This window comes from Coptis chinensis, chromosome 7, assembly GCF_015680905.1.
Source record: "Coptis chinensis isolate HL-2020 chromosome 7, ASM1568090v1, whole genome shotgun sequence".
Classification (NCBI taxonomy): domain Eukaryota; kingdom Viridiplantae; phylum Streptophyta; class Magnoliopsida; order Ranunculales; family Ranunculaceae; genus Coptis; species Coptis chinensis.
In genome coordinates, this window is record NC_141462.1 from 15,461,823 (window position 1) to 15,474,787 (window position 12,965).

At 37.8% G+C, this 12,965-nt stretch overlaps 1 protein-coding gene and 2 long non-coding RNA genes across 3 annotated transcripts; all 3 read left to right on the top strand.

Moving 5' to 3' along the window:
* Positions 1-3,082: 3,082 nt before the first annotated feature.
* LOC147486210 (uncharacterized) lies at positions 3,083-4,201 on the top strand. Its single transcript, XM_086573679.1, has 2 exons — positions 3,083-3,481; positions 3,563-4,201. Exons 1-2 carry the CDS (start codon positions 3,389-3,391, stop codon positions 4,199-4,201), a joined length of 732 nt encoding a protein of 243 aa, XP_086429805.1. The 5' UTR covers positions 3,083-3,388.
* Positions 4,202-10,051: 5,850 nt separating this feature from the next.
* LOC147486211 (uncharacterized) lies at positions 10,052-10,650 on the top strand. The gene is made up of 3 exons (XR_015202542.1): positions 10,052-10,137; positions 10,216-10,482; positions 10,577-10,650. It is a non-coding gene; the product is annotated as an uncharacterized LOC147486211 (long non-coding RNA).
* A 297-nt stretch (positions 10,651-10,947) lies between these two features.
* On the top strand, positions 10,948-12,038 carry LOC147486212 (uncharacterized). Its single transcript, XR_015202543.1, has 4 exons — positions 10,948-11,060; positions 11,382-11,451; positions 11,533-11,631; positions 11,720-12,038. It is a non-coding gene; the product is annotated as an uncharacterized LOC147486212 (long non-coding RNA).
* The last annotated feature ends 927 nt before the right edge of the window (positions 12,039-12,965 follow it).

Below are 12,965 nucleotides of genomic sequence, written 5' to 3' on the forward strand. Positions count from 1 at the left end.
TATGAAATCCCATAGCACTGTCTCGATGCGTCAAAATGTGGTCCAATGAAAGGTTTAGCAAGGTTTTAGCTCTCACCAAATACTTGCCTTTTAGTAGCCTGGTAAAACTTGTAATGGCCTGGTGATGGCATGTAGTTGCCTATATAGTGGCCTGGCAGTTACAATTTTTCTTAGTGGCTTAAGTTGTTTGACTAAAAGAATAAGATATGGAGACTATTTTCGTACATAAACTGGTTTTAGAAACTTATGCCTGTTGTTTTATTTTTATTTTTAGTTTGCAAGTTTGCTTATTGTTAATTGATATATTGGCCTAGTGATGGCATGTAGTTGCTTGTATAGTGGCTTGGCAGTTCATGTTTACGGTTTTTGTTAGTGGCTTAAGGTGTTTGACTGAATGAGTAAGAGATAGAGACTGTTATCGTACATAAACTGATTTTAGAAGCTCTTATGCCTGTTGTTTTACTATTAGTTTGCAAGTTTGCTTATTGTTGATTGATATATTGGGCAGGAACGCCTGGCTGATCGTGATTTGCATGATTTTATCTTGCTTAATCACCTTTTTTTTCATGTGTATGTAGTACTTGTGTATTGAATTTCTGACATTGAGTATGGATAAGCCTTGGATGACTATGGATAGACTTTCGATGAATCTGAGGAAGGGTCAAGTATTTTATAGAATGTGCTGGAGAGCATGCAGGCCCAGACAATCTTAATTTCATAAGATGCCCATGCCTTAATTGTGGGAACCACTTGCATCAGAGTTTGGACGATATCAAGGATCATCTGTTTCATGTTGGTTTTGAAAAAGTTACGAGCGTGGATATGGCATGGGGAAAAGCCTCACAGTGGAAAGTCCCGGCGTCGACACGCATGAACCTCCATGTCAAGACTTTGATATGGAAACCCCATGTGATTTTGGGGACACGGTTAGAATGGTTAATGATGCATATGAGAGTTTCACGGGAATCCCGAAAAGCTTTGTAAATTGCTTGAAGATCTTTGAGAAACCTTTGTACAAAGGTTGCAAAAGCTATACAAAGTTATCATCCCTTGTGGAATTGTTCAACTTGAAAGCCCGAGTGGGTGGTCGGACCACGAAGTTTTACCAAGCTATTGAAGGTGTTGGGAAAAATGTTGCCGGATAATAACGAAGTGCCACAATCCATGACCAAAGCTAGAAATGTTTTGTCTACGTTTGGAATGGAAGTTCAAAAAATACATGCATGTCCCAATGATTGCATACTTTTACAGAGGAGATGAGTACAAGGATTTAACTAGTTGTCCAACTTGTGGAACATCGAGATATCGGAAAAAAAGAAGGGTAAAGCGCCGCGAAAGTTTTGTGGTACTTTCCGCCCCTCTCCCAAGGTTTGCAAAGATGTTTCAATCCGCTCAGACATCAAAGGATTTGGTATGGCATGCAGATAGAAGAGTAGAAGTTGATGGTCAAATGCGTCATCCAGCAGATTCTCCAGCATGGAAAGAGGTTGATAAAAGGTGGCCAGAGTTCGCTGAAGATCCAAGAAATCTGCGACTTGCTCTTTCGACCGGATGGGATTAATCCACATAGTAATCTCAGCTCTAGGCATAGTTGCTGGCCGGTTATGTTGATCACTTACAATCTTCCTCCATGGTTATGTATGAAGAGAAAATTTCTGATGCTGACAATGTTGATATCAGGTCCCCGGCAACCTGGTAATGATATTGATGTTTACCTTAGACCTTTAATTGAAGATTTCTGAGGCTCTTTGGAATCCGTGTGGAGGTTTATGATGCCTACAAGCAAGAATCTTTTACATTAAGGGCTGTTCTACTGTGGACGATCAATGATTTTCCTGCTCTTGGAAATTTAGCTGGGTGTAGTGTCAAGGGATATCTTGCTTGTCCAATATGTGGTGAGAAAACTGATTCTACAAGATTGAAACACTCGAATAAAAACATATATCAGTCCCATAGAAAGTTCCTTCCAAAAAATCATCGTTATCGAAGGCAAAGGAAGGCATTTAATGGTCAAGAAGAGTTAAGATCACATCCGGACCGTTAAGCTGGAGAGGTGATTTCGCAGAGAAGCTCAAAGGGATGAAAGTTAGATGGGGAAACCAAAAGCTGGTGATTCCAAAGCCAAAAACATCAAGAAAGAAGTCAAAGGCATCCAATGAAGAGTCACAAACACGAGAAGCAGCCTAGCACTTCTGATGAGAATGAAAGTGGTAAATATTGGAAGAAGAGATCCATATTTTTTGAGCTTGAATATTGGGAATTCTTGCTTGTGCGACACAACTTGGATGTCATGCATATTGAGAAAAATATTTGTGATAGCATCATCGGCACACTACTTAACATTAAGTACAAGACAAAAGATGACCTCAAAAGTCGCCTAGACCTCTTAGAAATGGACATGAGGAAGGAACTAGCACCAGAGAAAAGGGGAAATAGGACTTATCTTCCACCAGCATGTCATACGTTATCTAGAGCTGAGAAAGTAACAGTTTGCAACACGTTGCGTGAACTCAAAGTGCCAGATGGATATTCTTCACATTTTAGACACCGCGTGTCGATGCAAGATCTAAAAGTGTATGGTCTCAAGTCTCATGACTGTCACATATTGATGCAAACAACTTCTTCCCCGTGGCAATACGATCGGTGTTGCCAAAGCACGCGGAGGTATACCATCACTCGGTTGTGTTTCTTTTTCAACTCTCTTTGCACCAAAGTAGTGGATGTGTCAAAATTAAAGGAAATTCAAGACAATTTGGTCCTCACTTTATGTCTACTGGAAATGTACTTTCCACCATCGTTCTTTGATGTCATGGTGCATCTATCTGTTCATCTTATAAGGGAGGTTGAGCTTTGTGGGCCAGTATTCTTTCGTTGGATGTATCCATTTGAGAGGCAAGTACACAGAAAATTGAATTAACTACTTTCAATAATTTAGTAAAGCTTCATCAATTTGATTGTTTGTTTGTTTGTATTTTCTCTTTTTTTGTTACTTTTTGAATATTAGGTTCATGAAAATACTAAAGGGCTACGTGCGGAATCGAAATCGTCCAGAAGGATGCATTGCTGAAAATTATATCCTTGAAGAAGTTGTTGAGTTTCTTAGCGAGTACTTATCTGGAGTGAATGCTGTGGGAGTCCCATCAGTTAGAAACATGGATACTAATGATACGGAGAAAGAAAATACAATTTCTAAGGGAAAGCCTCTTGGTGGTATGAATGTTGTTGAAGTCGACGAGAAGACTTGGGAGCAAGCTCATCAATGTGTTTTGGCAAACACTAATGACGTTCAACCTTATATCGAGTACGTTAGTATAGGATTTTGTTTTTCCTTATTTCACCTAGACAGATAATGGTGACCAAGCTTTTTTCTTAACTTGATAGGAAGCATATGGAACACCTAAAGCTTACTTATCCTCGTAAGTCAGCCAAATGGTATCAAGATGAGCACACTCGCACATTCATTTATTGGATTCGTCAAAGGGTAAGATTATCTGAAATTATTTTACATCTAATACAACTTTGCTAAATTCGACTAAGATTCTTGGATAACTTAGATAATCAGGTTAAGGAGGAGGCAGCAGTTACCGGTAACAAACTTTCAAACACCCTGAAAGTTATAGCTCAAGGACCTCGTCGAGACGTTCTAAAGTGTTCAGGCTATGTTATTGGTGGATACCGTTTTCATACGAAGGATCATGAAGCTTCACTAGTAAACCAAAATAGTGGTGTGGGTTTAATGGCGACAACAGTGCAAATTTCAAGTGCCAAGGATAAGAACCCCGTTGTTTCAGAAATGGGTTACTACGGTGTTATAACTGAGATATGGCTGCTCGACTATCTGGTACTCAAAGTCCCAGTATTTAAGTGTGACTGGGTTGACAACAGAAATGGCATCAAAGTAGACGCTTTGGGTTTCACTTCTGTTGACCTTGGTAGAATTGGACATAAGGAAGACCCTTTTGTGATGGCCTCTCAGGCCAAGCAAGTCTTTTATGTACCTGACCAACTCGATCCAAAATGGTCAATAGCTTTGAGGACTCCTGAAAGAGACTACCTTGAGGAAGGGAATGAGGATGAGCTAGATCATACAAGTAGTAAAGTCTTTCCAGATGTCGACTTCCTTAGTTCAGGTGCATCAGTATCATCTTATGCGCGTGTAGATTGTGAGGGGACTTATGTCGACCCTACCTCTAACGATTAAGTTAGAGCATGTTATGATTTTTTTTCTTTCTATGGGGATGTTTGAACAAGTTTGTTCCTTTATTATTTGACTATTGAATATTGTTATTAAATGTGAATTCATACCTACTTTGATATTTATATTTGCCTTAATACTTTAATTCATGTTATGGATGATCATTTGTCTTATTATTGTTTAATTAATATTGTCCAAGTTATTGATACCTAGCTTATTTCATATGTTGTTATTGGTTAAAGTTTTCATGTCTATACTCGGTATATAGGAAAAAAGATGGATCCGTGAGAGAATTCGATTCGATTCAGATATGGAGAGTTGACGAGACTTCCGATACACCAATGGAAGTTAACAATACACAAGATTCAAGTGTAGAAAGGACAGGAAGAGGAGCAGTTCAATGCAAAAGGATAACAAAAATGAGAGAGGGTGAACTATTGAATGTTCAATACAATGAAGATGGTCAACGATAGAGGAAGGCGGAAAGGATTTGGCAAGCTACTCAGGTTTGTTAGCAGAGTCCCGAATCTCTATTGTTGATTATGAAAATTGGCATGATGTCGGAGATGAAGTGAGAGACTTGTTATGGGATACTATAAAGGTAAATAGCTCGGTTGTACTATTAATTGTCTAATTAGTCTTAGGTTATTGTAACTTTAAAGCTTATTCTTTTTATAGGCCAAATTCAACTTGATGTAAGACTAAAAGAAAGGGTGTTGTCTCGGATATTGGTGAGAAATGGAAAGAATTCAAGAGTCGGTTGACTAGGTACTATATCACTCCCTACTACAAAGACCAACCTGAAAAGCTTTTGAAGCCGCCCTAAAAACGAGAAAAATATTAGACAGAAGATTGGGAAAGATTTGTGAAGTCAAGACCGACACCAAAATTTCAGGTTAGGATAACTTATTTTTGTTAGTTTGATTGGTTTTGGATAACTCAGTATTCATTTATGGTTAACAAGCATTCTATCTTCCGATACTTCCTATCGCCTTCTTCTAAAACCTCAGCCCATGTGCTCTTACTTTCTGCTGGATTTTCTGTTAGTTAGTGTATGGTATCTCGTATCTATGAGTTAGTCGCTATCCGTCCGGCCGAATGCAAGAGTCAACTCCCAGGAAGCCAAGTGTCTTAGAAGAGTCCGTAAAGGTATCCTAATACCTAGTGGCTAGGGCAAGTAGTCCCCATTTGTTATCTGCTTGGTGAGCGCTTCAATTCGAAGTTTCTCTAGCAAGTTCCAAGTCCCTAGTTTGTAGCTTCAGCTAAAGTTAAGTCCGGTCAAGAAGGAGCGAAGTCCGGGCATTAAGGAGTTGGTAGCAAGTAAGGAGTTGTTTGTAGCTGCAGCTAAAGGGAAGTCCGTTCAAAGGTGTCAAGATCGATACACCGAGAACTTGTTCGATCAAATGCGATCTCACACGTTCAGGCCATAAAATCCCAAAGACCCATGCTGCTCTCCTCTTGAGTGAATGAACTCAAGGAGGAACGAATAGGAGACATAAAAGATATATTCACTACATAGAACTATGCTAAGTTTTGAGACTTCGACATCGTTGAAATCTGCCCGAGAAAAGTCATTTTTCAGTCGAGAGATTTTGGAGGTTGCTGAAATTAAATTTTATTTACAGGCAAAATAAACTCGCAAACAATAAAAATGAAAACTGCATTTTGTTCTATGCTTAGGGAAAATATATGTTGAATGATAAATGTAGCCAAGATGTAGTACACTAGCACCACGTTAGCTAGTTATTTTGAGATCAACGATAAATGTATAGCAGTTAGAAAGAAATTTTATGTTTTCACGATCTTGTTTTGTCATTTTGCCTATTTCCTTTTATTTGTAATTTAAGATTTTGTGCTCTTAGAATTAGCATTACTAACATTTAAGAGAACCGTCTATTGAAGAAAACAATGTATGTCATTTAATGTGAATGTTATTGATGAATGATATATATGGTCCGCAATTCTATCTATAAGATCATGATTGATTATTTAAGACTAGAACGAAGTAGTTGATAAAAATGGGGAGAATCACATGGGGAGAGTTGAGACCACGCACGAGATCTTTGTGGCTTTGAATTGAAAAGTTCAATTACCTCGGTACATTCAACGGCTTTGGTTCCAAAGCAAACTCGTGGTATAGATGGGGATTGGGGAGAGTGATATATAAGCGTAGGCAAAATTCAAGATGATGGACAATTTCTAGCTAGCACATGCATGAAGGTCATCCCAATCAAACTAAAAATGATGAAGTATGGATATTATATTTAATCCAGCATTTTCGGATTTTTCAATGCAAAATAACTTAGCATAGTTCTATGCGGTTAAAAGGATAAATGGTACCTCCGGGTTCGGCTATGTTTTGAGGGGACTCGCCAAACCCCGCTCTTGTCCAAGAACCATTCCGAGTGGAGCCCAAGATTCAGGGAAAGTTATCAATATGAGTTATCTTGAAATGCACTCGGTACAAGGAGGCGATCCACGCAAGTAGTAAAGGCGTTGGCTGTCTCACCCTACGGGTGGGACTTACGATATCGCATCGTCGCCTCATCCGACTCTTCAAGGAACGGTGCAGAGTTGGAGTTGGCAAGCAATTCCAAAGAGAAAGAGAGTCTTTGTAAAGGTAGTAGAGGCTCTTGTTGATGTGGAAGGGATGGTACTACTTAAGTACTTCCAGTCCTGTATGTTCCTAGTTGATAGAATTTTATTACTATTAGCTGAACATTGCAGTTCTCTTAATTCACTATTACTCTATGATGGTGATAGTAGAGAGGGTCTTCATCAGTTTATTAGTCGTAGCAGATCGAATATTCAAAAACTCGACCTTCGATTGCCTGAAAACTGTGTACTCTCTGACGCTGTGTACTCTCTGATGGTACACTCTGACGGTATTCAAAAACTCGACCTTCGATTGCCTGAAAACTGTGTACTCTCTGATGGTACACTCTGACGGTATTCAAAAACTCGACCTTCGATTGCCTGAAAACTCTGACCTTCGATTACTCTATGATGGTGATAGTAGAGAGGGTCTTCAGTTTATTAGTCTTCATCAGTGTACTCTCTGACGTTGTGGAAAATGGAGATGGTGCCTGAAAACTTTACATTTCAAACACTGCTTCCCAGTTGGAAAAACTGTTATACACTTTAAACTGGAAAAACTGGAAAAACTGGCATACACTTTAATCAGTGTTATACACCAGTCATAATGCTTGATGATTGTTTTAACACAGGCGCTATTGTATGAAAATGTACCGAATGTAGTTGATTAGCAAGTCTTGGGTCTTGACAAGCTGGCATACACTTGACAAGCTGGCATACACTTGGTTCACAAGCTGGCATACACTTATCTGTTTACAGCTGCTTCCAGTAATGTTTTTCCCTGAAGTTGCTCTTCCATTATATTCTAAGCTTTAATTAGCTACAGGGCCCCAAGCGTAAGCTCACTAAAATTTTGTTTACAACAGAGAACGAAATGAAACTATTATGACGAGTGAGAGTTGGAGCTAGGCAGAGGAGAGTTAGGAGCTATAGTTGCGTCAGTGAAGAGTGAGGAGCTATGGCTTATAGGGAACGGGTAGTGACGTTATGCGGAAAGCTTTGGCTTACCTTTGATTCTCCTTCCAGTTCCGATGAAATCCAGGGGCATTGCCGGCCAGAGGAAAGGACTTCACCGCCTTCCCCTCCGATTTATAACTTGTAGTCGACTTTTTAGGAAATGTTGAACAAGGATAACAGAGCTAAAGCCGAGGTCTTGTCGAGCTTGAGTGACGAGCTAGAGTTGGAGCTATGGATAGTGACCGCTATCTTTATATATGCATTCCTTGTAGGGTAGCTACTACTCGCGTGTAAATAGAACCTTCTACGCTAGTGCTAAGTAGTGACTTCCCGCCAACATTAAGTCATGAAAATCATTATGACGAAAGTGAGAGTTGGAGCTAGGCAGAGGAGAGTTAGGAGCTAAGTAGTGACTTCTTGCCAACATTAAGTCATGAAAATGCATATGCCGCCAACATTAAGTCATGAAAATAATGTGACTAAGCCTCGAAATGTCTCATTCATCTTTTGTTCTCCAGTCCAACACAATGAATGTTGTCAATATAGGCCCTAACAACATGGCAATCATCAGACGCACAAACCCACCACAAGTAAGCACCTTTAAATAGTTGGTCCTAAAAAAATTTTTTTTACTTGTCCTGTTAATAGGAATGTGACCTCCCCAAATTGTCTTTGTCATAGGATGTCATCTACAAGCGGTATTTTTGCACATCTAAAACTCAAAGTGACCCCTTTGATAGTCTAGGATTGTGTGCCAACCTAGGTTGTTAATAGGAATGTGACCTCCCCAAATTGCCTTTGACGTGTCCGTGATAATTAATTCCTCGACTATTAAAGACATCCAATCATATTAAACCTATATATTGTTTTTTATTCCTAAAGAGGCGACTAATTCCATGTTTTCCGTGAAATTAGCAAACTTAATTCACAGCCGAGAAAAGCAAAAAGTATATAACCATAGGGCCGGCAAGACGGGATTTGCTGATATTGGAGAACAATTGGTGAGTACATTGTCCGTCTCAACATTTATACATGTAGGCACTTGTTAATTTGTTTGGGTATGATAAACCTTCAACCAAGAGTTTCAAGACATGCATCATTATTAACCCATCGTTTATATTGATTATTTTGTAACCATAGAAAAAGAGTTGGGACCATCCTTTAATGGAAAAAATCGAAGGCCTTCAATATGGAAAAGAGCTTACTCAAAAAAAGAAAAAATATATTGAAGTAGCTACGGAAAAAGAGTGGCTGAAAAGATTGTAAGTTTTCTAATCATTTATTATTATGTTTTAATGTTAGACATGAATGCTTGTTGTGATTTGGATTTGCTAAATCCTTGTTTACTTCAAAACTTAATTGAAGGATGTGCTGACTAAAGAAGAAGAGAGGAGGAAAGGTAGTTATTGAAGGAAGTAAAGACATCTTAACTCTAGCATTGGGCACACCCGAGCATCCTGGTCGCACTCGAGCAGTTGGAAAGGGGATCACCCCCACCACATATTTCCATGTTAACAAACGTGGCTCAAAGGAACATGTTACAAAGTTGGAATCAACAATTCAAGAGCAACGGGACCAAAACTACCGCCTTCGGGGAAGGCGTTAGGTTCTTGTTGGATAGAGTCGAAGGTTGGAGGACAAAGATAACTCCTTACCATCTGAAAAATCTCTTCAAACAAAGAATACGAAAGTGTCAATATTGATCGGGACGATACACTCATCTGACAAACATCAATCTAGTAGACTAGTAAAAAATGCTCAGCAAGTAAGTTACTACTGTGAATGTTTATTTTATTTTATTTTATTGGTAACCTGCCATCTATTTGTGCATCATTCATCGTTGCGTCTAGTGTTTGTGCAACAACAGTTTGACCCAACCATTTTATGCATTCCGACCTTCTAACTACAAATTTTATTTTTCTAACTAATAGCTGAAAAAGAATGGGAAGGCAGCCCAACCTCCATCAAAGCCCAAAGCAGATCATGGTAACAAAGCAAATAAGAAAACACAAGAAGGTCTAACACCATTTTCGAGGCCAACATCTGGTCTAGGACAGGCAAGTAGCATTTTACACGTGATATATATAATTTTAATAATGTTGCGTGGTTCTAAGATTTATACTTCAATTGTAGGGCCTAGAGTGTAATTTGGCTCAATCGATCGTGTGAACAAGGTAAATAAGAATAAAAACACGGGTCAAACATCATTTTCAGTGGTCCAACATCTGGTCCAGAGAGGTAAGTAGTGTTTTACACATTATATATATAATTTTAAAATGGTTCTAAGATTTATACTTCAATTGTAGGGCCTAGAGTGTAATTTGGCTCAATTTGATCATGTGAACAAGGCAAATAAGAAAACACGAGGTCAAACATTTGGTCTAGGGGAGGTAAATTGTAGTTTACACGTAATATGTTATTAAAATATAATGTTGTGTGCTTATTATGATACTTAGACATTTATATAGGAAAAAGAATGTTATTTGGCTGCGGTTGGCCGAACAAATATTGTTGCTGAAGGCTTGGTATACGAGGGAAATAAACGAAAAGAAATTCACGGTTACTCTTTGGGACTCAATAATGTTCGTGTTGCGGTTGTATCGCTTGTTTCTGAAGAAGCTGGCCGTCTTGCTCTTCCTATACAAGTGAATGAGGAGCTTAGATATGTCGCAGATGCTCTTGGCACACAAGTTCCTTGGCCAAAGGACCATGTCTATTATAAAGACGACATTGAGGTAAATAACAAGATTCTTTAATATGAAGTTATATGATCGATTTCTGAATTTGGCTTCTCTTTTAATAATTGGTTGTTCTGAATTTTTAATTTAGGGAAGTAAAAATCAAACTAGTGATAGTCATAATCAAGGTGCAATAGATTCGTTTGTGGGATTCCTCAATATGGCTAATCCAGGGGACCAAGGTTCGATACATTTTCCAGTAGGAGGAGAATTGTTTGGAGATAATATGGGTAGTTTCATTATGGAGAAAAGCGATATAATGGATGTATGTAACATGGGTTGGTTAGATGCTGCTATTTTGGTGGTATACATGAGGTTAGAATATCTGCAAAATTTCATTGTTGGTGCTATCGTAAATCTTAGATATTCATATTTAGTTTTAGTAATTATGATTGCTTTATTTTTCTTTCTCTAGGATTCTTTATGACGAATTTGTGAGTTGTCGCGGATGTCGCCGGATTTGTAAACCCTTTATCTTTCACAAGAGCTAATGGGAATGAGAAAACTCAAATTATTGTGGAGAGCTTGCAGAATACAAGTGGAAAAAGAGTTGTTCTTATCCCTTATAATCCAGGGTAAGGATATTGTCTTATATTTTTAATACTATCCATGTTTTATCATTTTCATTGGAATGTATATTATAGTTTTAATGCCTAATTTTTCTTTTTTAACCACACATGCCTCGATCTTTTTTGTAGTGGACATTGGGTTTTGATTGCTATTAATTTATTTAATGACTTTTAATTGGTTGGATTCGATGCATAATCTACCATCTAATGATATGGATATCTATTTTAACAGGTTTGTCATGATTGTGTATGTATATGAAATAATTAGATCATTACGTGCTTATCTTTTACTTGCTAATTAGGTTTTACATTGATCTTATTTTGAAGTGCGGTCATGAAAATAGAAAGACTTGAAGGGAAAGGAAGTAAAGGTCCAGTGAAGTGGGAGAAGATTATGGTAATAAACAAATTCTTATGTATATATACTGTGTGTTTGGAAAAATATATGCTTATGAATATTTTCCATGTTTGTACTTAGGGCCCGTACCAACCTGGTAGTAAAGAGTGTGGGTATTACGTAATGAAGTTTATGAGAGAAATAATGGAAGCTTGTTTAGATAATTCTTTTGAAAATAAGGTATATTTCGTCATACACTAGCATTCTCTATTTTGTGTTACTCTTCATTATTTAGTTATTATATACTTTTTTATCTTTGATCGTGCAGATGACAAATCTATCCCTCAAAGATACATACACACAAGAGGAACTTGATGTTGTTCGACTTGAAATTCTTAGATTCATCCAGCATAATGGAGCGTTCGAGCCAAGCGTCGAGTCTTAGCTAGGTTTTGACCCTTTCCAATTAAGGTGTGGTGCTTGGTCTCACCATTTTTTTTTGATATTTTAGATAGAACAAATAGATTGTTTTTTTTTATTGATGCAACAAGTTAGGTCATTATTATTTTGATATAACAAGTAAATTTGGATGTTTCTTTTATTATTGATGACTCAAAAAAGTTCAAAATTCTTTTAGCAATTCAATGTCTTTGTGTTGGATGTGTAAATTTATTTCTTTTGTTTGTGTTGCACTATGAATTGCTTATTTGAGCAATGTGTTTTTAAATCCAGTGTGGATATATATGGTGAAAATGGACAGGTTGCAGGTTGAATGAATATGATTAGAATCAAATAATTAGGGGATTTTATTTAAAAAAAAAAAAAAAAAACTATAAACCACGGTTTGTATCCAACCGTGGTATATATCAGTTTATATAACCCACGGTTTCTAACCGTGGTATATATCAGTTTATATAACCCACGGTTTGTATCCAACCGTGGTATATATCAGTTTATATAACCCACGGTTTGTATCCAACCGTGGTATATATCATTTTATATAACCCACGGTTTGTATCCAACCGTGGTATATAAGAGATATTTCCCACGGTTCACATCGAATATAGCAGACTTTTCGGGCTATTAACCACGGTTTTAAATTCTAATACCATCGTTTTTTACTAAAACCGTGGTATATAAGAGATATTTTTCCCCACGGTTTTGTTAGAAGTATTTGTCACGGTGGTTGTTACCACGGTATGAAAACAAATGGCTAAAGGCTTTTTACCAATTGTAAAATACAAAGGTGGTATATGAGCTTTTCTCGTAGTAGTGAGTGATATTAAGAAACCGCATGGGTGTAATCTTGTAAATTCGGGAACATTCACTCTTTCCAATTTGGGGATGTTTGGAGTGGGATGATTTGATGCAATTCTTCCACCGGGCCAAGTGAGTGACATGCTAGAGTCTCTTTGCCTCCATCACCTTTATAGTATTATCTTGTTTTACTTACTTTTTCATGGTATGCTTGAAACATGTACATGGGGGCTATCATGGCGTTGGAGCATCAAAGCCTACAGTTGTGATAGGTGCAGATAGATTCTTCAATGTGAAGAGTAAAATGCTGGTAAAGT